The following is a 27241-nucleotide window of genomic DNA, read 5'->3' on the forward strand; positions in this document are numbered from 1 at the left end:
GAAAGGAATAGATTTGACTTGAAGACAGGTGATGGTTTACTGTCCCATATACATCCATGTTGAACACCAGCTTTCAAAATGAAGTATGACAATTAAATGTCTGTCACTTTTGAGAGTAGGTATATAAGTAAGCAGAACACCACTTGGAAAGCCTGACTGGTTCCATCAACCTTTCTGTTGACGAGCGCTGTATGCATTAAGGGCATAAAAGATGCCAAGAAAAAGGAATCGTTCAGTTTGGTTCTCTATCTTTGATTCCTGTTCCAGATAGTTAAAACATTATGATTAGCCTATCTGCTTATCTTCCAAACACAAAAGTTAAGCTTCAGTTATTGATTGTAGGAAGTGTAATCCCTGAGCTCTGCATAATTGCAGAGTGAACTGAACACTTCTCTCCCCAGCTGCCGTTGGTCACAGCACTTTTGGCAGTTCGGTTACATCACACATTCTCTCGTATTTTTAACATAAATATTTACTCTTTTAAGTGGAGCTCACAATTGCACTAAAATAAGAGGATACAAATGATGTGTGGTGAGCTTGAAAAGTTGCAGTAGACTAATCACAGCTTTTTTAGAACCAAGTTTTTTTTTGCGTGCCCTGTTTTGTATCTCATAAACTAGCATATACAGTGATCACCCAGCAGGCTTTGTTTAGTTCTGTTTGCTCACTTGTGTCTGACTTTACACAAAAATAACCCAGCTTTGCCTATTTATTTTTCTAGCAGCATATGGAATTAGTTACTTGTTTTACTCCTCATGTACTTGTTGTGAGCTGTAAAATCAGAACCAACAAAAAATAGCACAAGCTGCACCAAACTACCTCAAACTTTCGAGTTTTATTTTAGCTACAGAAATGGCTTTCTATCTGCAGGTAGTTTGTCCTAACATTGCACCAATATGCTGGAGCAGTTTACGAGATTCTCAGTGTTAGCTCTGTAAATCTGTGTAGTGTATTGTACATTAATAGTATTACTGCGAATTTGTTGCGAAAAAGTGCCCAATGTACACTGGAAAAAGAAAGTTTTCTATAGGTCTGCATAGCAGCTTTGCACCCAAACAGCTAAAAATGTAATGTGGCTCGGATTTGTCCAATTTCCTGTTTTGTTTAAGCCCTGCTGCACAGAGCATAAATTCATCCAACTACTTTCCTGGTGACAATACTTCATTACATTAATTTAGTAAGTATTCCTGGGGATTTTCATCTTCTGAGTCATAGAATTTCTTTAGTCCCTAAAGAATTTCCTGTGTCTGACTGGAATTTCATGTCTTTGTAGTTTTAGCTGGAATCCTTGAAGCAGTTACTTCTAAATGACCATGTTCTTGTGGTCTGCACGTAATAGCTGGGTCACTTATTGACTCCTGCTTTTCAAGAAAATTGATCCCTTTTTGAAAACTGGCTGTAGTGACTTTTTCTGAAAATTTTAAAAATATTTCCTTCTTTCTTTTCATAATTACAGTTCTCTTTATGGATACTGCGTACAACATCTGTAGATTAAGCAACATTTGTCTATATCTATATATGTTTGTGTTTCTTTCTTTGATTCTTTGTGTTCCGTGGTGATTTGCTTGAAGGCCTAATCCATCAGGTTTTCATCACTCACCCAGAGAAGAGGAAAGGGAGATAGAGTTACTGGTATATTGGACCATTTAGCAATTAATAACAAAATGCCATTGGATATCTTTTTGGGGTGAAGTTTGGGATACAGTGGAATGCCAGACATTTTGTGATCCTGGTTCAAATTGAACCTTGGCAGATTGTAAAGATTTTAAATTTATTCGGTTATTCTTTTTATTAAGTGTTACGTAATGTGTATTAAAACAGTGACAACTTGTAGGAAGTCTGGCTGGTTGCTTTTAATTATTCCTTTAGTGCACTGCAACATTTTGTAAAGCTCACAGAAAAGCACTTAAGAGAATGGGAGAGTTTAGTGTGGTAGATTTCACTTTGATGAGAATTATTATTTACGCATATGTTTGGAGTTTGATAAACTAGCATGTGCTTTTTAAATCACTGCGCTTTGGTGCCATCCATAGTTACTGTGTTGAATGATTTATTGATTGTTTTGATTGTGGTTGTGGCGCTGAAATCCAGGACAGGATTCCAGTGAATTATTGACTGGTTTTCACCTTTGTAGATAAAAATCTAGGAATTAAACTTTTCCTCTGTTTGTGTTATTAAGGATTGCCAGTGTGGATTGCAATAGTTTTAAGATGGACAGAGATTTGTTGGCTCTTCCAATAGCTCAGCAAGTTTATCTAATGAATAGCTGACTTGAGTAGCCCAGATTCAGTTCCAGCTCTGCGCTGAGTTAGTTGATCTTAACCAGGGCACTTGAATTAGGGAATGAAAAATAAGGTAAGATTCCCATGGCAAATTGTTATCCAGTGACCCCACTACAAATGCACGTACATCAGTGCTGAGTGAGGACAGGATTGGCTCAACTATGGAATCCCTCCCATGGATAATTATCCCTGTGACACTCTCAGTCAAAGCTCACTAATAAATAATGCCCATTTGGAAAGTTACTGCAAGACAACCAGTGCCCGTGGAACCATATGCCAAAAACTTGTAGCCAATCTCCCAGGTTTCATTTCTGATTTGAGCTAAGTTAGCTGATCCAAACCAATATGGAAGTAGGGTGTTCCAAAATTACCCTTGGTGCCCAGGCTAGGAAAGGGGAAATTGTCCAGGGTTCCTGTTCCTTATCACAATACAATGAACCTTGTTGGCAAAGGCTAGTGTATGTACATAATGATGTGGAGAATGATCAGAGACAGTTTCTGGAGTGCTTGTCTCTCTCTCGTGCCATAATAAAGAGTGAGGCTTCATATGCAAGACTAGGTAGTTAGCATTGGCAAGGTGACCTGTACCAAATCCCAATCACATTGGAATAAGTCTCCAGCTTCCCCATCACAGTTAAGCTACAGACTCGAAACCAACTGCATAAATGAAGAACGTTAACCAATAACTTGAAGGAAAAAGAATAGGAAAAGAGATAGAAATAGAAAAAATTCAGAGGGTGATGTCAGTTTTCGCCAGCAGCATAAAATAGGCAATAGTGAATCGGCAGATTGTTTTACACAGTGTTCAAAGTCAATGGAAAAGAATATCGGGCGTGGTGTAAAATGGTTTGTTAATTCACTAGCGCTGTTTTGTGTTACCGGAAAAGACCAATTTCACTCCCTCAGTCTTTTTGGCTTCCAATAATAAATGAAATGTTGAAGACACTTGGACTAAAATGTTCTGAGTGATTGGGTGCACGCACTGCTGCTGACTCAATTCAACCTGTAAACAATCAATCTCACTTTACCAATTCAGGCTCAGTTCAGCTTGTCCATCCCTCGCTCCTTGGAGATGACCATTAAGTACCACTGGAAAAGGTGCTAAATGCTGCCACTGCTTAGACAGAGATTTCATCCCACTTTGAATTTTGTGACACATCTTCTGATTGGCTGTTGAGCTAAGTGAGCAGATCTTAACCAAGACGGAAGTAGGTTGTTCCAAAATGATCCTTGGTGCGCAGGCTAGGAATCTGTAACCGGTCAATCCCAAACCAGTTTCTCCTCTCCAGTCAACTTGTATTTCCAGTCATTTTAAAAAGGAAAATTACTTTTGTGCCAAAACCCTTGCTTTGACTATATATAGGATTACATAGGATATACGGCACAGAAACAGGTCATTCGGCCCAACCAGTCCATGCCGACGTTTATGCTCCACTCGAGCCTCCTCCCATCTTTCCTCATCTAAATCTATCAGCATCTAAACCCTCTATTCCCTTCTCCCTCATATGCTTGTCTAGCCTCCCCTTAAATGCATCTATACTATTCGCTTCAATCACTCCCTGTGGTAGCGAGTTCCACATTCTCACCACTCTTTAGGTAAAGAAGTTTCTTCTGAATTCCCTATTGGATTTCTTGGTGACGATCTTATATTGATGGCCTCTAGTTATCTCTTCCCCACAAGTGGAAACATTTTCTCTGTATCCACTCTATCAAAACCTTTCATAATTTTAAAGATCTCTATTAGGTCACCCCTCAGCCTTCTTTGTTCAAGAGAAAAGAGACCCAGCCTGTTCATCCTTTCCTGATATGTATCCCCTCGGATGTCTGGTATCATCCTTGTAATTCTCTGCACCCTCGCCAGTGCCTCTCTATCCTTTTTATAATATGGTGACCAGGACTATACGCAGTGCTCTAATTGTGGTCTAACCAAAGTTCGATACAAACTGGTGCTTGGCCAAGTCTTGACTTTCTCAAAGCTCTCCCTCAGTGGGTGCTTATGATTGCTGGTTTGAATTGTTGCCTCCAGCCTGGAGAGATTAAAAGGTAGAGGTAGCCTTTCTGTCACAGTTGTGGACATGATAGTATCACTTTCAGAGGTTGACCTAACCTGATGGGCCATGGGATAATTGTGTTTCCTGTGATTTGACTTCAGCATATTGATGACATATTTGCAAACTCATGAAAAATCCACACACTGCTCATCTTAAAATGATGTTGCGCTCTTCTGAAAAATATCCACACATTTTCAGCAGTGATGTTTTGCTGTGTAAAATCCAGAGCATTTCTGTGGGAAAAACCTACAGAAACCGTATCCTACCCAGTGATTTAATGGTGGTAATCCGTGTACAGGTAAATGACATTGGGAGAAATCCCACAAATGCCTTAAAAGGTACATGCATAAGAATTGCCTCAAAGCTTGAAAGTAGGGAGGTAAAGTGATGCTCTCTGGAATACTCCTGGTGTTTGTGGATTCATCAAGAACATTGAGGACATTAATGAATGGCTAGAAACATGGTGTGAAAGCAAAAATATGACATTTTATAAGTAATAGGAAACCTATTCAGAACAAAAAGAACTGTTGCAGGATAGACAGGCTTACACCTAAACTGAATCGGAACAATGAGACTTGTAAAGAATTTTGAGGCCGTTATCGGGAATCATTTAAATTAGATAGTAGGGTGAGTGCAGGATGGAAAAAGGATTCAGGATGGGACGGATCGTGGGGGAGGAGGTGGTCATCATGTTGTCATAGGCACAGAAACCTAGACAGGCATACATGATCTGGAGACCAGGAATAAGCAGATCCTGAGATTTGAAGAGAAGTAGGTTTGTATTAACATGTATATACATGATTGCTGGAAGCATTAGGAATAAGTTACCAGAACTGGATACTGTTGTGGCAGTAGACAACTACGATAAGAGCGTAAGAAATAGGAGCAGGAGTAGGCCCTGTGGCCCCTCGAGCCTGCTCCACCATTCAATAAGACCATGGCTGATCATCGACCTCAACTCCACTATCCCGCCCGATCTCCATATCCTTTGATTCCCCTACACTCCAAAAATCTATCGATCTCAGGATGTATCAGAAACATGGGTAAATAATAGAAAAAGAAGTGAATATTAACATTCAAGACTTCATAAAAGACAATGTGGACATAAAAGGTAGTTGTGTAGCCTCAAGGTCAGGGACATCTGGGAAGTAAAGAAAGTTAATTCTGCTGAAAGCGGGCATGCTACTGACCACAAACCAACATAAAAACGAGAGCAAACTGCTCTACAAAGAGATAGGAAAGGTATATGTTTTTTTAAATCCATTTGCGGGATTTGGGCATCGCTGGCAGGACCAGCATTTATTGCCCGTCCCTAATTTCCCTTGAGAAGATGGTGGTGACCATTTCAGAGGACAGTTACGAGTCAATCACGTATAGGCCAGACTGGGTAAGGGTGGCAGATTTCCTTCCTTAAAGGACTTTAGGGAACCAGACGGGTCTTTACGACAATCTGGTCGTTTATGGTCACCATTACTGATACTCAGTAATGTGTGCACAGTAATGTTATAGGAGACTTAAATTGACCAAATATAAATTGGGAATACCCAAGTGACTGTCTTATGATTCAGTGCATCAAGTGCAACAAGAGGCAGTATTCATCTTGACTTGGTATTGTAAAAGATTCAAATAATATAAAGGAATTGGAATTTACAGCTTCCCTTGGGGTCAGTAACCTCTTTGGTAAAATTTAACATAGGCTCCAATTTTAATGATATCAAAAGCTGACGTGCATGTGTAAAAAAAAAAAGGACCCGCCGGCTTTGGATGGGTGTTCTTGCCACCTGCTCAGTGGAGCAGGTTAAAATCTCATTCCATCATCTCCTGTTGGCCCCGGGACAGTAAGTAACCTGCGCGATTTTAACTGTCCACCCGCCAAGTTTCTGCCGGGCATGTAGGGTTAAGCTTGCCCTCCAAGAGTGGATCTGTTTCAGCAGACTCTAAAAGGGATAGTACTGTAGAATAAACGAGTTTTCTCTCATCCTCTCTGAAGATGCCAACTCATTCTTAAGGTACGGTTCATGGGTGTCAGCAAACCTTTGGTACCTCAGAGTTACCTCAAAGATGAGTAGTCAAAGGCTAATCGCCACGTGTGAGCCAAGGCAGTGAGCTTTGACAGCCACCACAGTGAGTCAAGTCCTGACATCCACCCATGTGCAATTTCTAATAGCATTCAGCAGTAGGGTCCCTGGCTCATTTTCCCTCCCAACAAGCTCCAGTACACTGAGGCCAATTGTATTGCCTTTACTGCCCTCTGGCTGAGATCAGCTAACTTAGCACAAACCTGGGATCAAACATGGGTCTTTCATGCTCTCTGTGACTTCATGAGCTGGTTGGTGAATTTACCTTCTACTCCATTGAGAAGCTTGTCTCTGTGATATTTAATAAAAATACTGTAGTGAAAACAAGGGCTTTAGAAACAAATTCTGGCAGTAACTCTGCTTTTTAATGCTCATAGGATCTGTGACTTTCTTAGCAAGCTCTCTTGAATCTTGAAGCAAAGTATGTAATTGCAGCAAATGGGCAAAATAACTGTAAAAGATTCTAATAAAAACACAGAGAAATAAACACACATGCAGTATTTACCCTGCAGGAGTGTACCAATTGTACGAGGAGTTGTGGTTCCATGATACGGTAGCCCTGCTAACATTGAACGAGAAGTGAGTGTGGGGCTGGCTGAGTGAACGTCTGGCTTGTCGACATGGGGCCCAGGTCTCATGAACATCTTTCAGGCCCGACTCCCATCTGAACTCTGTGTGAATGACCTGGAGCCAGCGGGCAGGAGCGGGTCGAGCGTGGCAGGAGGCCACCATCGGTGGTTAACATGTTGTTGAGGTCTGAGAGACATCATCAGATCCCGACGTTTCAATGTCAATGAAGCCCTCGTCTGCTGCCCAAACCGCACCTATCAAAATGGTGTGGCGCACGTGGTCTGGATCCTGTGCATGAGACACTGCCCCGATTTTAACCCCTAGCACACCCCATTCTCATTGGGCAAGGGGGGCAAAATTGGGGCTATTATGTTTGTGTCAAGAAAAAAACAAAGAGGAAAGAAACCCATTGCCTACTGTTTTTTTTTTTAAGTGCTCAGTACATTTCACATATGAACTTGCTTTGTGCAGGATCTGTTGGCAATAAATGCCCAGGTTTGCTGAGATAAAATATAACCGTGAATTAACTGAGCAATGTGTTTTGCAGCTAATAGTGTAGTGTATATAAATATCTAAGGAAATTATACCGGCGCTTTGTGAACTTGGCAACAGCAGTGCAATAAAGATGGGCAAAGATAAAGAATATAGGAACTCCGAAACCATTTAATAGAACTGTATTTGAATAAACTTTGAAAACATTAAGGCTATCATATTTATTGATGTGGTGCAGCAATGCTGTGGTAGGCCTTAGAGGTTTGACACGGGATGTTTCAAAGGAAATATTTTGCAGACTTGCTTCCTGTAACATTAAAGTGTCTGGTGCATTGAATAAATAATGTTCTACATTGAATTAAAAGGGAGACTTCCTGCTTCTAAAAAAAAGACAGAGTTTTATGCAATTATCAGCTGCAACAAGGCTTTATTAATCCAGACTATTGTTTGCTGCACTGATACTTCACAGGTTTAAACATGAAAGAAAAGAAACACCTATTTCCAGAGTTTCAAACGCAGAATTGGTCGCAGTTTGTTTTTCTTAACATTTATAAATCTGGGGACAATTTTCACGTGCCACGTGTGACTGGGTGGGCCCTCCACTATGCCCACCTGATCATGTCGGCTGGAGGCCCAAACTATTTTCGTGGTCGGACTTCATATTAATACGGCTCGCTGCCGGTGCTGTTTGTGCTTCCGATAGACAGCTCACCCAGGGGCGGGGAAGGGGGGGCTGCAGTTTGCAATTCAGGCGCGGCTACTGCTATTTAGAATTAGCCTGTCCCTCTTAAAAGGTGAGGTGCACTTTTTTGCTAGATGAACTTTGCAGCTGGTTTTTAAAGCACAGATGAGAAGATGACTGCAGCCAGGGCCCCCCAGGTTTTCATATGGTGCTTGTGGAGCAGGTCAGCATGAGGAAAGAAATCTCCTTTCCCTGTGATGGGTGTCAAGTGCCCAGGTATATTGCACAGCAGCAGTGGAGAGAGGGGGCTGCCATTGTCAATGCATGCAGTATAGCTCCCTGGACCTGGCAGCCATGCTATAAAAATTCAATGACCTCCCCAGAGTTGCTAAGGTACCAGATCTCTCGTGCTCTCTGTACAGCGAAGACCCACCATACTTTAACCCCAGCACTATCAATCCATGCCTCCCCTGCTTTCCATGCCTCTTCTCTTCAATCAGAGCAGCACACTTCACTGCACTTTCTTCTGCTTCCAGTTGCACATTCAGCACTAGCTAGCTGCTCTCTCAATGACTTCCCCCTCTTTCCTACACCTCTTTCCTTCTTACTATCAGATGCAAGCTGGAAGACTGATTGGTTAGAGGCTTCAGTCACCTCATGACCATCTGCAGACTGCTCTTGTGTTCCTAACACAGATGAGGCTGCACACAGGGAGGTTAAAGTAACAGTGACCTCAGTCTTTAATAAGACACTCCAGAGTGAGGAACAGGCCTTAGGGGCCGGCTTATATACAGTGCTCCCAAGGGATGCTGGGGTCCCTTGGGACTTTAGGGGATGCGCTCCCCGGTGGCGGAACATGGGAGCGCATGCTTTACAGATACGCAACATCACTTCCCCCACCTCCCGCCTCCCCCAAAGTCAAAGTGAAAACTATTTACAAGGTGAGGCGGTCGGGAGCCTTTCTTTCCCTGGTACAAATGTCTGTTCTGGTGTGTTGGCTGTGCCCCCTCTGGGCTGGCATGTTGTTGGCCCTGCAAGGTGAGCCTGGCCTTGCTGGGCTGTTGGGCATGATGCGTTCGATTTCCTGGTCCGGCGTGGTGTCGTTGATCCTTTGGGTGTGTGTTGTGGGCTCGAAAAAGGTGGTGTCTGCTGTGGGTTGTTCAGGGCAGTCTCTGAACTGCAGCCTTGTTTGGTCCAGGTGCTTTCTGCAAATTTGTCCATTGTCTAGTTTGACTACAAAGACCCTATTCCCTTCTTTAGCTATCATCGTGCCCGCGATCCACTTGGGACCATGTCCATAGTTTAGCACATACACAGGGTCATTCAGATCAATTTCCCGTGACACAGTGGCGCGACCATCGTTTACATTTTGTTGCTGCCGCCTGCTCTCTACCTGATCATGCAGGTTAGGATGAACCAGCGAGAGTCTGGTTTTAAGTGTCCTTTTCATGAGTAGCTCAGCCAGGGGCACCCCTGCGAGTGAGTGGGGTCTCGTGCGGTAGCTGAGCAGTACTCGGGACAGGCGGGTTTGGAGTGAGCCTTCTGTGACTCGTTTAAGGTTCTGATGGTTTGTACTGCCCGCTCTGCCTGCCCATTGGAGGCTGGTTTAAACGGGGCTGAGGTGACATGTTTGATCCCATTGCGGGCCATGAATTCTTTAAATTCGGCACTGGTGAAACATGGCTCGTTGCCACTGACCAGTATGTCAGGCAGGCCGTGGGTGGCAAACATGGCCCTCAGGCTTTCAATGGTGGCGGTTGCAGTACTTCCCGACATTATTTCACATTCAATCCATTTTGAAAAAGCATCCACCACCACCAGGAACATTTTACCGAGAAACGGGCCCGCATAGTCGACATGGATCCTCGACCATGGTCTGGAGGGCCAGGACCACAAACTTAGTGGTGCCTCTCTGGGCGCGTTGCTCAACTGAGCACATGCTGCATTGCTGTACACAGGACTCTAAGTCAGTCTCGATACCGGGCCACCACACGTGGGATCTGGCTATCGCTTTCATCATTACTATACCCGGGTGTGTGATTAACGTCTCCCTGCCCTTTTTGGGTAGCTCTATGCGGTTACCCCACAACAGGCAGTCTGCCTGAATGGACAGCTCGCCCTTTCGCCGCTGGAATGGCTTGATTAGCTCTTGCATTTCAACAGGGATGCTGGCCCAGCTCCCATGCAGTACACAGTTTTTTACTCGGGACAGCAGAGGATCTTGGCTGGTCCAAGTCCTAATCTGATGGGGCGTGACAGGTGATTTATCATTTTCAAACGCTTCCATGACCATCAACAAGTCTGGGGCTGCGCCACCATCAACAAGTTTGCAGGCTGCGCCATTTCCACTCCCGTAGTGGACAGTGGTAGCCGACTGAGAGCATCTGCACGGTTCTCGGTGCCTGGCCTGTGGCGGATGGTATAGTTATACGCTGATAGCGCGAGTGCCAACCTTTGTATGCGGGCTGAGGCATTAGTATTTATCCCCTTGTTTTCAGCGAACAGGGATATGAGGGGCTTGTGATCGGTTTCCAGCTCAAATTTGAGGCCAAACAGGTACTGATGCATTTTCTTTACCCCGAACACACACGCTAATGCCTCTTTCTCAATCATGCTGTAGGCCCTCGGCCTTAGACAAGCTCCTGGAGGCATAGGCAACAGGTTACAACTTCCCCGCAACATTAGCTTGTTGTAATACACACCCGACTCCATACGACGATGCATCACATGCTAGCACAAGTCTTTTACACAGGTTGTACAATACAAGCAGCTTGTTGGAGCATAAAATGTTTCTGGCTTTCTCAAAAGCAATTACTTGTTTTTTTTCCCCATACCCAGTTCTCACCTTTATGCAATAACACATGTAGGGGCTCTAAGAGGATGCTTAACCCCGGTAGGAAGTTACCAAAATAGTTGAGTCCCAGGAAGACCGCAGCTCCGTGATGTTCTGTGGCCTGGGCGCGTTCCTGATAGCCTCTATCTTGGCGTCTGTGGGCCGAATGCCATCCTCCGCAATCTTTCTCCCCAAAAACTCCCCTTCTGTTGCCATGAAGACGCATTTCGACCTCTTCAGCCGCAGCCCAACGCGATCCAGTCGCTGGAGGACCTCCTCCAGGTTTTGTAGATGCTCGACGGTGTCCCGACCCGTGACCAGTATGTCGTCCTGAAAAACCACCATGCGTGGTACCGACTTGAGTAGGCTCTCCATGTTTCTCTGGAAGATCGTTGCAGCCGACCGTTTCTGTTGTAGATGAACAATCCCTTGTGCGTGTTGATGCAGGTGAGGCCCTTCGAAGACTCCTCCAGCTGCTGCGTCATGTAGGTTGAAGTCAGGTCGAGCTTGGTGAACACCTTGCCTCCTGCCAGCGTCGCTAATGGGTCGTCTGCCTTAGGTAGCGGGTATTGGTCCTGTAGCGAGAAACGATTAATAGTTACTTTATAATCGCCGCAAATCCTGACCGTGCCATCACTTTTGAGTACTGGAACAATCGGGCTGGCCCACTCGCTGAATTCCACTGGGGAGATGATGCCCTCGCGTTGCTGCCTGTCCAGCTCGATTTCCACTCTCTCCCTCATCATGTGAGGTACCGCTCGCGCCTTGTGGTGAATGGGTCATGCCTCTGGGACCAAGTGGATCCGCACCTTCGCCCCGGAAAAGTTTCCGACGCCTGGCTCAAAAAGGGAAGGAAATTTGTTAAGAACCTGGGTACATGAGGCCTCATCGACATGTGATAGTGCTTGGATGTCATCCCAGTTCCAGCGGATTTTGCCCAGCCAGCTCCTTCCAAGCAGTGTGGGGCCATTGCCTGGGACAATCCAGAGTGGCAGTTTGTGCACCGTGCCCTCGTAGGTGACCTTGACCATGGCGCTGCCCAGGACAGTGATAAGCTCTTTGGTGTGCATTCTCAGTTTTGTGTGGATGGGGCTCAGGGCTGGTCTGAGTGCCTTGTTGCACCACAGTCTCTCAAACATCTTTTTACTCATGATGGATTAGCTAGCGCCAGTGTCCAGTTCCATGGCTACGGGTAAGCCATTCAATTTTACATTTAGCATTATAGGTGGACATTTCATTGAAAATGTTTGCACCCCGTGTACTTCAGCATCTGCCTCCTCTCTCTCAGGCGCGAAATTGCTCTGATCCACCATGGACCGATCTTCCTCTGCCACGTGGTGGTTAGCAGGTTTTGCAGAGCTTGCAGCTCGTCTGCAAGCTCGTTGGAGGTGCCCCATTGTTCCACAGCTCTTGCAAACATATCCTTTGAAGCGGCATGAATAGGCTGAATGGAAACCTCCACAATGCCAACAAGGTGTGAATTGCCTTGCATTCATCCTTTGTTGAGGACTCTGAGTCATCTGGGTCACCTGGCAGTTGCAGACTCGTGGTCTCTGCCCTGTACATTTCTGCTCGCAAACACAGTTCCAGTTAATTTATGAACATTGCTAGCACTTGTGTGCTGAGAGATTTGTTTGGTGTTATCACTGGTGGACATAAACGCCTGTGCTATCGCAATGGCCTTACTGAGGGTCGGTGTCTCTACAGTCAAAAGTTTTCGTAGGCTGGTCTCGTGGCCAATGCCCAGTACAAAAAAGTCTCTGAGCATTTGCTTCAGGTATCCATCAAACTCACTGACCTGCAAGTCGCCTTAGCTCGGCGACTTAGCTCGCCACTTCCTGACCTTCAGATCACTGGCACGTGTAGAACCGATACCTCGCCATCAGCACGCTCTCCCTCGGGTTAAGTTGCTCCCGAACCAGTGTACACAGCTCCTCATATAACTTATCTGTGAGTTTCACCGGAGCCAGAAGATTCTTCATGAGACTGTAGGTCGGTGCCCCGCAGACTGTGAGGAGGACCGCTCTCCTTTTTGCAGCGCTTCCTTCTCCGTCCAGCTTGTTGGCTACAAAGTACTGGTCTAGCCGTTCGACATAGGCTTCCCAGTCCTCACCCTCCGAGAACTTCTCCAGGATGCCCAGTTTGCATCTTTGCGTTGGATTCGTATACTCGTCGCCAGTTGTTGTCTTCCTAACACAAAAGTGACTGCACACAGGGAGGTTAAAGTAACAGTGACCTCAGTCTTTATTAAGTCACTCCAGAGTGAGGAACAGGCCTTAGGGGTCAGCTTATATACAGTGCTCCCAAGGGATGCTGGGATCCCTTGGGACATCAGGGGATGCACTCCCTGGTGGCGGAACATGGGCGTGCATGCTTTACAGATGCACAACAGCTCTCATGCAGATTGGTGGGAGTGCTGTGCTGCAACCCCACGGGAATGGCAGTGGCCAATGGGACTGGCACACAGATTGTCCTCTCTCACGAGGACAGCACAAGTACGTCACCACCACTCCGTCAGCCAGTACACTGCCCGATGCAGCAAGCCCACTGGGCCAGACTGCCTTAGCAGACGCCAAGAGGCTGCAATCTGCAGCCGGGCTTTGTCTGAGCTCCTAAAGGTCGCTGACCACAGCCATCTCAAGAGCCCATGACTGAGCCACAGCAACTACCCATGCTGCAGCACTGGGGCAGCACCTTACAGGAGCACTAGATTAACTAAGAGAACAGGGGCATTCACTAGGGTGATGATTTGTTTGGGGAATTTGAAAATCAGAAATGGTTTCCATAATATTTGTGTCTAGTGTGTGTTGTGGGAGTATCTGGTGATCTTGCAATATTAGTTGACAATAATATCAATGCTGATCTTTAGATGGATGCAGTTCAATGGAGGGTGGAATGACGAGGAGAGATGCTCGACATGCCTGTTAGTGCAGAGGAGCAGAGACTGTTCAAGTGAAGTGCTCCTCAATGAACTGCTGTTGAAGAGCTGTGGCCGCAGGCAAATTTTGAAGTCCTCGGTATCTTCTTCCTTATCATGCTCAAGGTCTCCACGCGTTTACAGCACATCATCCAAAGCACCTTGGGATGTTTTGCTGTGTCAAAGGTGCTATAAAAATCCAAGTTGTAGTTTGAATGATACCCTGTACTATGATATAGTATTAAATTATAAAGACAGGTTGCATAAACGTGGTTCGTATTCTGTTGAGATTAAAAGATTTAGGGTGATCTAATCGAGCTGTTTAAATGATAGTGATTCGACAGAGTAGGGACAGAGAAACCTATTTCGTTTGGTGAGGGAATCAGAACAGGAGCATAATCCTCAAATTAGAGCTAAGCTAGTTAGGAGTGAAATCAGGAAGCACGTTTTCACGCGAAGGATAGTGGAAAATCTGAAACTCTCTTCCCCAAAAGATGAGGGATGATGAGTGAATTGAAATTTGGAAACTGAGATCAATAGATTTTTTTTAAGTAAGGGATGTGGAGAAGAGGAGGTACACATCGTCCATGATCTAATAGAGTGGTGGAACAGGCTCAAGGAGCTGAATTGCCTGCTCCTGGTCCTCTGATGCAATCACCCAAAACAGCCAGCCTCCGACGATGTGTGAGGTCAAAGATTTGGGGGGTTGGATGGAAGACTGTTGCACTATGAAGGTGCATTGATAGCTGGCACGATAGTGGGTACAGACCTGTATGAAGTGCTGCTGGTCATCGCACAGGAAGCCCTTGAGATTCATGTATGCACCATCGTCCTCTGAAGGAACCTGTAAGGTGATGTGTGCGCAGTCAGTGATGCCCTGGACTTGGGCAATTTTTGCAAAGCCACAGCCCTAGATTGCTGTTTCTGGTTGTCCATGAGGTAAGTGATGTATGTATTTGGTCTGGCAAATATGGCATCTGTTACCTGCCTAATGAAAGCATGGACTGCAGACTGACTCATGTTATTGATGTCACCTATTGCAGGCCAGAATGAGCCAGAGGCAGCAGAGATTTTGACTGCTACAGGTAAAGCTAGTGGTAATGCTAGCTCTATCTGTTGATTACAGGTCCTGCAGAAGGTTACTCAACTCTATCACTGCCTCCCTGGATCAGCACAGTCTCCTATGCAGTGCTTCTCTGAGAACTGCAGGTGTGATATCCTGGGCGAAAACTCTCGAAGCGCAAGGATTCCTGAATCTCTCCTCCTTCTGGCTGCTCTCCCTGCTGGTGCAGTTTTGTGTGCCACTTCCTACAACTTTTCCTCCTTCTCCTCTTCTAGCCACAGTGGAATTCCCAGTGTGTGGATTTCTAGAAGCTCCTTACCAGTAGCCAATAGGATTGTCAACTCTAGTTGGAGACATTCCTGAAAATTTGACCGTGTGTCATTCTGACCACTTAACATTATGATCATGTGATGTCTGCAGATGTTGTTAAATTTACCTTATAAAGGTAGTTGAGTATTTTTGTTTGTGGTTTTGTGCCAACGATTGTTGTGCAAGAATTTCTGAGAACCAGTAGGCCACACACAGGTGAAGGAAGGAAACCCAAGGCAGCGGAGCAATTTGCCGGAGAGAAGCTAGGAACTTTGATTCTACCAGTAACCAATAGTAACTCTCTGAAATTGCATCGATAACTGATAGTAATACAGGTAACACTCCCCATAACCAACAGTAATACAATAACTAACTGGTAATCTGTATCTAACTAGTAGTAATAGGTGTAACGCCCCAATATCCTACATAATGCTAAGAAAATAATGTGTTATATAATATACAAAACAAATCACTGGCAAGGAATACAAGATTAATTTAACCTGTACTTCTACTGACATTCATAAACATTTGAGGTAAACTGATTGACTCCATTTAAATTGCAGCTTTATAAGTCAATCAGCTATCTATTATCCTATATTCAATGGGTTGTACTGAGTACATAAGTGGTTATAATTTAGATTTTATCATAATGCCGAAATGCTTCTTAACACTTGACGAAGGTAATTGGTAAACCAATTATAGATATTACATTAGCCATTTCATTGATGATTTCCTATAAAGGACCAGTACTGGCACCTTTACTAAATATTATTACATGTTTGTTTTGTGTTAGTTTTCACAGTTAGAATGAGTTCCAAATAAAATAATGAGACGCTAAAAGGTCACGAGGCTGTTTTGGTGAACCACAATCATTTCAGCTGCTTTTGTTGTTGGAGAGCAGCAACTTTATTGGCAATTACTGAGCTGGGTCTTTGAAGGCAGAACATGCTTATTGCTGATTTGTATCTCTTTGTGGCGCACAGCGGTAATGGAAGGTTTTGGATTGCCAGATGAAAGACAAATGGTGGCACTGGATTGTAAAAGACACAGCTACTATTATTAACTGACCAAAGTTAGTACTATGAATATTCATAAGGATTGTTAACAATATAAAAACAAAGTGAAACACTTGTAGATGAAGGAAAGCCAAACAATTGCTGCTTGAGTTGTTACAGAAGCAGCCAAGCAATAAAAAATCCAAACAGTGAGCTAATTGCACCTTAACTTTTTAACAGACAAATTCGTTATTGAACATTTAAATACACCTTATTTTTTTAAATAAAAAAAAATTAATTGTTTCAACTGCAGACCTAAATGTCAATAGTTTTAACCCTTCAAGCATTCTGCCTTTGTTATGCTAACCATATGGAGTTCCTGTTTATTCAGCAGGGTAAGGGTTAAAATAATCTCTGCTCCAATCTCTCCCCACTTGAGATCACTGTTCATGTCCTAACCTGTTTACTGTTTAATAAATTCAGCATTTTTTTCCTCCTAACCTTTAGATGATTTATTGCCAGATTGAACAGATTGTACAAATGAACAATGAATGGAGACATTTCTGTTCATCCATCATAACAAATACTGTTATTCTTGGTTTCTTTTTATTTTAATGTCACCATGATCAACTGTCCTTTTACAGGATTCCCATAGCATTCTACTACGTAACGTAGCCAAGTTTGCCGATGATACAAAGATGGGAGGAAAAGCAATGTGTGAGGAGGACACAAAAAATTTGCAAAAGGACATAGACAGGCTAAGTGAGTGGGCAAAAATTTGGCAGATGGAGTATAATGTTGGAAGGTGTGAGGTCATGCACTTTGGCAGGAAAAAAATCAAAGAGCAAGTTATTATTTAAATGGAGAAAGATTGCAAAGTGCCGTAGTACAGCGGGACCTGGGGGTACTTGTGCATGAAACACAAAAGGACAGTATGCAGGTACAGCAAGTGATCAGGAAGGCCAATGGTATCTTGGCCTTTATTGCAAAGGGGATGGAGTATAAAAGCAGGCAAGTCTTACTACAGCTATGTAAGATATTGGTGAGGCCACACCTGGAATACTGCGTGCAGTTTTGGTTTCCATATTTATGAAAGGATATACTTACTTTGGAGACAGTTCAGAGAAGGTTCACTAGGTTGATTCTGGGGATGAGGAGGTTGACTTATGAGGAAAGGTTGAGTAGGTTGGACCTCTACTCATTGGAATTCAGAAGAATGAGAGGTGATCTTATCGAAACGTATAAGATTATGAGGGGGCTTGACAAGGTGGATGCAGAGAGGATGTTTCCACTGATAGGGGAGATTAGAACTAGAGGGCACGATCTTAGAATAAGGGGTCGCCCATTTAAAACAGAGATGAGGAGAAATTTGTGAAAATCTGTGGAATTCGCTGCCTCAGAGAGCTGTGGAAGCTGGGACATTGTATAAACTTAAGACAGAAATAGACAGTTTCTTAAACGATAAAGGGGTAAGAGGTTATGGGGAGTAGGCGCGGAAGCGGAGCTGAGTCCATGATCAGATCAGCCATGATCTTATTGAATGGCGGAGCAGGCTCGAGGGGCCATATGGCCTACTCCTGTTCCTATTTCTTATATTCTTATGTAATGACTGAAAATAGAAAGCTGGTAGTGTTGCATTGCCGTGCTTTATTAAGAAACTGTTTTTGGATATAAGTATTTAAAAGGGTTTAAAAGGCTTAATTTTTCATACCTTTATGAACTTTTAAAAAAAAAAGTAGCAGAGTTATGATGAGAAATGGATTTGGTTTTTTTTTTAAAAAGGGGAAGGTAAGGGTTAGGGTATTGTGACCAATTCTGGACACCACACTTTAGGGAAAATGTCATGGTCTTAGAAAGGGTACAGAGGTGATTTGCTAAAATGGTACCAGGGATGAAGTATTTCAGTTACATGGAGAGACTAGAGAAGCTGGGGTTGTTCTCCTTAGAGCAGAGAAGGTTAAGGGCAGATTTGATCGAGGTGTTAAAATCATTAAGGATTTTGATGGAGTATATGGGGAGAAACTGTTTCCACTGGCAGGAGGGTCGGTAACCAGAGGACACAGATTTAAAGTAATTGGCAAACGAACCAGAAGTGACAGGAAAAACATTTTTGTACAGCGAGTTGTTAGGATCTGGAATGCAGTGCCTGAGGGGGTGGTGGAAGCAGATTCAATAATAATTTTCAAAAAGGAATTTGATAAATACTTGAAGAAAAATTTACAGGGGCATGGGAAAAGAGCAGGGGATTGGGACTAAATGGTTAGCTCTTTCAAAGAGCCGGCACAGGCATGATGGGCCGAATGGCCTCCTGTGCTGTACTATTCTGTGATTCGTACAGCAGCTAAAATCCTGAATAGAAATTATATTTGTTGAACTTTACTGCACTGTCCTGCTGCACTGGATGATGTCATCAGTCGAACATATTACAGCCAAGAACACGATTTTAATGTCTGCAGTTTCTGCCGTATATTAGTCCTACAATTTAAATGCTTACCAAAATATGGTATCTAAAATGTAAAAAAAACAGTGTCTTCATCACTGGGGAGGATGGAGAAGATCCAGAATGGACACGTGTTATTTTCAAAGATGAAAATTTCAAGATGCAAGGATAAATATTAATTTTTTTAAATGGGCTACAAACATCCTTTGCTTTTTTTAAAAAAAAGTTTGCAAAGCACTTTTCAAGAATGATTGTTATTTTTAAACAAATTTTCTACCTTGAGATTACAGAGATAACCTTCACTGTGGCCATCCTCTTTACTAAATTATTGTTTTCTCGGTCAACATTTTTACAATCCATCTTAATCCTTGAAGCGTGGAAGAAATGACCTAATAATTCTCTTTGCAGCATTGCAATTGAAAGTATTTGCTTCAATTTACCAAGTAAAATTGAACTTGCATTATAAATAATTAGAATTTCTAATTTTCTGATGATGTTGTTGTACTACTACTGATGGATCAGCTTGAAGCAGTACCAATACAAAAACAGAAATATAACTTGGAGGTTAGATGGCCTCCTGATGCCTGAGTGCATTGTACCCTGAGGAATGAAACCCTCTTCCAGTAAGTGGTTTTGCAGCCTGACTGTAATGTAACTTTAGTTACCCCGAGTTTGTACGCAGACCAACCAGTTAGAGGGTTCCATCACATCATGACGTAATGAGGTCAGGAGTTCTGAAATCAATGTCCAGCAAGTAAGAGGTGTTTTCTGAACTTAGTCTCATGCTTGATGTGGTTCTGTGAATAGTTTAGTTCCACTTCTCATGTAAATGTTAACTTTTTGCTTCTTTGTATTTCAGAATAGTAAGTATGCTGTACGCATAAATGCATGAATCTCCGGTAGTATGAGCATTAAATGGCCAGCAATGCCTTTCACAGTAACTAACATTTCAGTCTATCTGACCACTGTACACTCACCTGAGGGGTTGGGCATAGAGAATGGGCCTTTTATTTAGTCTTTGGATGTGGTCGTCACTGGCAAGACCAGCATTTTATGCCCATCCCTAATTGCCCTTGAGAAGGTAGTGGTGAGCTGCCTTATACAACTGAGTGGTTTGCTAGGCCATTTCAGAGGGCAGTTAAGTGTCAACCACATTGCTGTGGGTCTGGAGTCACATGTAGGCCAGACCGGGTAAGGACGGCAGGTTTCCTTCCCTAAAGGGCACTGAACTAGATGGGTTTTTACAACAATCCGGTAATTTCATGGTCAGATTTATTTAATTAACTGAATTTAAATTCCCAGCTGCCATGGTGGGATTTGAACTTACGGCTCAGGATCATTAGTCCAAGCCTGTAGCTTACTAGTCCAGTAACATAACCACTATGCTACTGTACCTCTGAATGAGTCTATTGGTATAAGCCTGTTAGATAATTATAAATACATACTTGGGCACTGAATCTGTGTTACAAAAAGATATGTCAGAAAGCACTTTGTTCATAGGAGGAGTCACGGTAATCCGGCATGGCCATAATAAACTATGCTTTATGCTGAAACAGTGAACAGAAAGCTTCTTAAAACACTACTGCAGAACTTCTCCAATTGCTTAGTAAGTAATTGCATTGCCTGATGCAGTATGAGGCTGCACAGACTAGAAGATCCAAGGTTCAATTCTCAGTTTGTGCTGAGTAAGCTGACCTTGGATGGAGGTGCAGCTAGGGTGATGCAATTGGCTTCAGTACACTTAAACTAGCCGGGGTGTTCTCCTGATCGCTATTCACTGACCCCCTGCTGGAAAGTCTGTATTTGTGTGGATATCAGGTGAGGACAGAATTGGGCTTGGGTATGATGCTATCCATGATTGAATAGCCTGCTGTCACTCTCTGTCTAAGCTTGCAAGTTAACAATGGCCACTTGAGTGAGATGCTGGAGGAAACGAGAAATCAGCAAGACTCAGTGGGAGGGAAATCTTATCTCATGCCCACCTATTTTGCACCTGATTACAGTTGAAAATCAGAGGGTGGTGGGTCTCAGCTCAGCTCAGCTGCCCCTTTGACTCCCAACGCCTGCCACATACAATATTCAGATGGGCCTGTAAATGAGCGAGCAGCCTGCCTATCGGAAACCGACGTAAGGCTACTTAAATATGCCAATCGGAGTCCGTTTTAGGACCCATTTTGCAAAGTTCAGGTACAAAGGGATGGAGCGCTGCTGCCCCATTCGAGGTTTCCAGATCACCCCCTGCAAGACCCAACCTGCCGATTTCCTGTCCTCTCACAACATGCGAGCCAGTGGCATCTAAATAAGGCCCGAAGCAAAATTTGGTTCAGACCTCACACCGCCACAGGTGGGCAGAGTAGCCACTCTGCTGACTTTCCCCCCGTTTCCAACCATTCAAGAGAGGAGAGAAAATTGTGGTGGGTGAAATATGGATAAAAGATTACAGTGGAATCTACCTAGTATAATATGTTATAAAAAAAATTGTAAGACACAGTCTAGTGCTTTTACCAACCAGTTCTTGACTGAAACCTCATACAACGTTCATTATTATCATTAACGGACTTAACTGCCGACCCTGTTCCAGGAATGCAGGCTTTTACCAGCATTAAGGCTGTGCATGTATGATCAAGCAACTAATAATGTTTTAATTTATTGCCATACAGGTTGGCCATCTTTCTACAATGTGCTAGATTCTGAAGCAATAACACAGGTCGATGACTTCTCCCATGGTATGCACAGGATTGAGACGAGCTGCAGCAATGTAAGTTTATTAATTACGGTCGCTCATGTACCACGCCTGTTAGTGTTCATCCGGGACAGTTTTGCTTTAGTACCACTGTCACTTAAATTGATTTCCAGGAGATCAGCATAGATGAGAGGTTTGCTGGGAGCCCATTTGCAAAGCGATTGAGGTCTTTACACTGCCATTTGCAAATCACATTTAATAGGAAATAGACATGCTACTGTGTACAAATCACAGTGTATGTGGGTCACTAGTTAGGAATACTAACAATGTCTCCTGATTACTCTCGGAGTTTATCCAGCAGTGGAGCCATGCATATTAAGAAAGTCCCAGGTTGGATTCCTGGTTTGTGCTCAGTTGGCCTCAATGAGGGCGGTAGTAGGGGAATCAGAATTGGCCTCAGTGCCCCTGGTTTAAGGAGGGAAAACAATCTGTCCTGATGGCTACCTAACGATTCCTGCTTGGAGTACGCATGTGGGAACAGGATTGGGCTCAGATGTGATGTCGTGATAGCCAGCAAAATGCTTTTTTGCAAAGTTCGCAATTACCACTCGGACAAAGTACAGGTGTGACGTCCGAAGTACGGAAACCTCGGGACCGAGGCTATTCCGGATTTCTGGATTTCGGAACGTCTTTGCCTGGGCCAAGGAAGGTGTGGGGGTGGGGGGCTTGGTTGGACCGCCGGAGGTCGGGGGGTTGGGCGGACCGGGTTGGGTGGTTGGGCGGGGGGTCGGTCGGGCTGGGGGAAGTTGAGCTGGAGGAGGCCGGGCGGAAGTCGGACTGGGGGAAGGTCGGGTTGGGCGTAGGTTGGGACAGGTTGTGCCGGGGGAGGTCGGGCCGGGGGAGTCCAGATTTCAGAACATTTTCCGGTTTCCAACTGACCCCGCAACGGATCGGCCCGGTGTCCGGATTCCGGAACATTACGGATTCTGGAATTCCGGATTTTGGACGTCGCACCTGTACTGGCACTGATGGAATTGTACCCCAGCAAGAAATCAATGTTCTAAGGAGGGAGGGGAGAAAATTATGGAGAAAATTGATAAAAGAATAAACAAAATATATACTACAGCCGCAATGGAATTTAAAAAGCCATAGGGCTAGATTTTCGCCAACTTTGTGACCGTTTTTTTGCTGCGAGTTGACCCTCTGTGGCGGTGCTGCCACGTACCGCCGGGGAGAGGTGCAACGGTGCAAATTGCGTTTGCAATTGACTTTTGGCTCTCTCGGGACCTGTACTCTGCGCCCAGAATACCGACAGGTCGAACGTGTCGGTGCAGCCCTGCCAGCAGCGGTAAGTATGAAGACCTACAAAAAAGGTAAGTTAAAGTTTTTATTTTTAAATTCTTTTTCAACGATTTAGTAGGTAAGGGTTTTGTGAATGTTTTTTTTTTACACCCTCCCTCTCGCAGCGCTACCGGTCCCGGACTAAAGTTGCCGAAATTTGCGGTTTGCGCCGTGAATCCTCATGCAACGCCGATTTTTACCGCAGGATTAACGGCCGAAAAGTCAGCCTAAAAACAGTAGCGCAGCGAAAACGGTAATTTTGGCGTAAAACTACCACTTTCGCAAAAACCTGAAAATCCAGCCCATTAAGTTTATACCACAAGCTTATATTCACCAATAAACTGCACAAAAATTCAAAAGTGATTTATTCACCATATATACTTAATATAAATGGATCCAATAATTACATTTGACTGAAATTATCCAGTGATTGTAACCCTTGATTTCAATTTTAATAGATAAATATTTGCAATCTAAACCTAGAATCTTAAAGCTGGAAAGAAATACTGGGGAATAGTGGGATCTTTGTCTCCTTGGGAGCAGGAGGATTGAACCTGGCAAGCAGCTGACGGTCCACACAACTGACAGGGCCACAGTGGCATAACGCAGGCTCCCTCCTTTTTAACAACACAGTATCATTGTCTGTCACCAGCATGCAGTCTGATCTCAACGTGTCGCGTGCATGTGATGGTTTGACAGGCCTCCATGTGTGTACAAAAGCAATGGCTAAAGCGGAAAACTTTAAAAACGAAACTTTTATTGTTTCCACTGTCTGCTGACAGATGTATGTTGTCGTTTCAAAGGTTGTTTTGTCCTGAACATCCCTGTAGAGTTGGTATATATCCACAGGTATAAAATAATAATTTTTCTTGAAATCATTCAAAATGGTCAAGCTTGCAGCCTTGTTGATTTAATGAAGCATAATTAATAGTTTTGAATCTGCGACCCTTTATCAAGTTGCTGGAAGAATACTTTGTAACCACGGTGCAGAAATAGCTGCTATAAAAGGGTGAAAGGTTAGATGGGAAGGAATATTTCGATGTTATCTGGAGTTTAGTATCTTGTGATGAATGATGTTGAGTATAACAGCAATCTAAAATATCCTTTTTGTTACAAGAAAGCAATTACTTTTGCTATTTTATTTCAGTGTGGTGCACATCTGGGACATGTCTTTGATGATGGGCCCCGTCCAACTGGTAAACGGTATTGTATAAACTCTGCCTCATTATCCTTTATACCCACGGGCCAAAGCTCAACTGATGAAGGCAACGATCCTGCCCCATCTGGCAAGACTGAACTCTAGGCTACAGAGGGCTGATGGATGGGGTTATTACTTCACAAGCCCTTGCTCCAGGGACAAACATCTTTGTGCATTTAAAGTAATAAAGTAACAAGTTATTTAAACACACAAGTAAAAACTCTTCTGTACAATACACTGAACTTACTCAAAATGGATAAGTGTGTCCTTGTAAACTTTTCTTCTCGCAGGATGTAGATTGTAATGGAGTGAGTCAATGCGGTTGGGTTTGTAAACTGTGGGAGTTCTACCATGTAGCATAGAAAATCCATTGTACTCTCCCAGAGCAGCATGGCATGGCACAGGGCAGGCAGGAAAAGCAAGGTATTAGCAGTTTCCTCATAATGTAATTTGGAGACTGCCAGGAATGCCTGACAATGAAATGCAATGGCAAGAGAAAGAAAAGTTCAAGCTTAGGTCACACTGTCCTGAGCAGAGAAAATCAGGAAAGCTGCAGGATGTTATAAGTCTATATATTGTGTATCACACTTAAAATTATTTTGTTGATGTGGACACATATATTTATACACACACACACATTTTCCCTTTTCTTTTACTCAAAACTTGTTTGTAAGAATATTGCTGCCTTAATCAGCCATGATCTTATTGAATGGCGGAGCAGGCTCGAGGGGCCAAATGGCCGACTCCTGCTTCTATTTCGTATGTTCTTATGTTCTTAATAAAAAAAAAACATTCAGTAATATAGGCCTGATGTCTGGGTCTGTGTTGTGAAGCTTGCTTGCTGACCACAGGTCAGTTGGTTCACAGCTGGTGTATGTCAAGAGCAGCTCGCTATACCTGGTTCCATTGCTGATGGCCTGCATTTTGTATATAGTACTTGCAGCACTTTATCTCAAGCAGTCTCCTGAAGTAGGGGTCAGAGCAGTGGAGCATGCTGAGATTCCCTGCATACACTCATTCCTGGGAAAATATTTGAGGGGATTGAAATCTAATCGAGAAGAGGCAGACGTTTATAGAAGGATTCAACCTTCACCTCATCAAAATCTCCACCCTTTACACGTGCTTGTGCGTATATAAAATGTAATCAATAGACATGCATATGGGAGGATGGGCGTTTTTGTGATGGAATTTAAGAGGGTTTTGAAGATTTTCGTGAAGAATTTGTCATTGAAGTGGTTTAATGATTCTCCTGGAAGTCTGGATGCTGTGAGGGATCAGTGTCTAGAAAAGCAACCTTTGTAATAGCTTATTATTATCAGATTAGCTCAGTTTGATAGATCACCTCCATAAAAAAGTAATGAAACACATTCCACAGTTTTGCCAAATATTCTTCAAAAACTGTGTTCTTCTTTATATTCCTAGATTTCTTCAATTAATCAGAACTCTGAGACTCGCTGAAATGGACCAGATATTTACATCAAATTAAAAATAAATCAAAATAATTGATATGAATGAAAAGTCGGGCAGATGCTCTTCTCTGCTCAACGTCGCTCTATGTCCTGCGCCCAGACAATCCAATACACCAGGCGCAGCAAAAGGAAAAGCTGCCCATCTTTTTGCACTATTTTGGGGAGGTGGTTTGGGTGGGGTTGGGTTGGGGGGGGTGGGGGGGTGGGGGGGAGGCGGTTTATTTTCTTGAATGATTTCGGTTGTCAGGAGTGTTTGGGCCCAACATTTTAGTATTGCCATTTGTCCACTACCACCAGACTAGCATAATAAGTATCCCATGGGAATTGTCTTTTACTACAACAACAACAACTTATATTTAAATAGCGCATTCAACGTAGTGAAACATCCCAAAGCACTTCACAGAAACATTATCAAACAAAATTTAACACCAAACCACATAAGGAGATATTGGGGCAGAGAGGTAGGTTCAGAGGCCCGCATGCCTCCATTTGTCAGTGGAACAGTGCTTGGGGTTGCATCAATTTAAAAGGGACATTGCATGGTGCAAACTGATCTGTAGCCAACTCTTCACAGGTATGACATTGCCAGGGCCTGTCAAGATCCCAAGTGCCCTTAACCATTCCAGGCTGCTACTGGGGATAACAGGAACATAAGCTTAGCAGCTGTACATAAATGTAAACAAAAAACAAGTGACTGAATGTTTCCTTCGGCAAGAAATTTATTCCCCTTCCCTGTGGACAACCGACAGGCTTTTGTGCAATTTTACAGAGTGGCAGGATTCCTGCAGGTCTAAGAGTACTGTAACATGTTATATTTGTATGGCCTTGCATGTTCCCTCATACAATGGTAAAATCTACAGGAATAAAAAGGGAACCCACTCTTTAAATGTTCAGCTCATTTATAACCATCAGCAAATTAGTGCTTACATTCCAGGCAGTTGTCACGTTGCCCTCATTTTAAGGCAGTCCTCCATTCCACCAATGCTTGATCTAAAAAGGCAAATCTCAGGGTGGCTCCTCGGAATTAAAGCAATCCTCTGAAACCAAGGCTCATGACACTGCAGCAGTATCTGAAGACACCAGTTGAACACAGATACAATGAGGTGTCTGTGTCCACTAGGCTCATTATTAAGCACACCACTGACATTTTGAAGCAGCACTTCAACTGCCTGGATAGATCTGGAGGCACCCTGTAATAGATAAGGTTTTAAGGATTGTAATAGTGTACTGCATGCTGTAAACCTTTGTCCTGCAAAGAAGCATCGTCATGAAGGTCGTAGAGGAACCGTGAGGAGAACGGAATTCAAGCACAACATAGCGACCAACAAGAGGAGCAGGAGCAGCCTGAAGATACTGTGGAAGAGAAACCAATGCCACTTGGAAGCTTTCATACAGGGGACCTTCTATTAATGTGCAAATATGGCTACTGTATTACTGACTACATCTTCCCCATGCTTTCCACATATATACTTTCACCTACAGTACCGTAAATCTTTCACACGAACCGCAAATCTCCCATTTGTGCCACCTGATGAAGTATGCTACCAAAACACTCTATTAAAACTCTGGTTGCACTAAAATTAATCAAGTATCATGTTTGTGACTGTCTTCGTCTGCCTGTCTTTTGGGCGCAACATTCACATGGGAGGAACAATTTCCGGACACAATCTCCTGCGCCTGATGCTCTAGGAAGTGCACCCAAAGCAAGCGTTAGGTCCTTGATTATGCTAATCAAGGACCTAACACCTGTTTTAGGACTCCACACTGCGTATGCACCACTTGTTTTTTCTGGGTTTACCCCAGCCTAACCAATGGTCCTTAAAGGGAACACTGGAGGC

General features: G+C 43.6%; 1 protein-coding gene across 4 annotated transcripts in view; it reads left to right on the top strand.

The window, feature by feature from the left end:
• The window catches only part of msrb3 (methionine sulfoxide reductase B3), a 115100-nt gene extending 90366 nt beyond the window's left edge, over positions 1–24734 (top strand). For all 4 annotated transcript variants that reach the window (XM_070901609.1, XM_070901610.1, XM_070901607.1 and 1 more), the window contains 2 exons: positions 21373–21470; positions 23884–24734. In XM_070901609.1, the coding sequence (XP_070757710.1) occupies positions 21373–21470; positions 23884–24039 (254 nt within the window). In that variant the 3' untranslated portion in view covers positions 24040–24734. The remainder of the gene's footprint in view (positions 1–21372; positions 21471–23883) is intronic.
• The last annotated feature ends 2507 nt before the right edge of the window (positions 24735–27241 follow it).

Source organism: Pristiophorus japonicus, chromosome 15 (assembly GCF_044704955.1).
Source record: "Pristiophorus japonicus isolate sPriJap1 chromosome 15, sPriJap1.hap1, whole genome shotgun sequence".
Classification (NCBI taxonomy): domain Eukaryota; kingdom Metazoa; phylum Chordata; class Chondrichthyes; family Pristiophoridae; genus Pristiophorus; species Pristiophorus japonicus.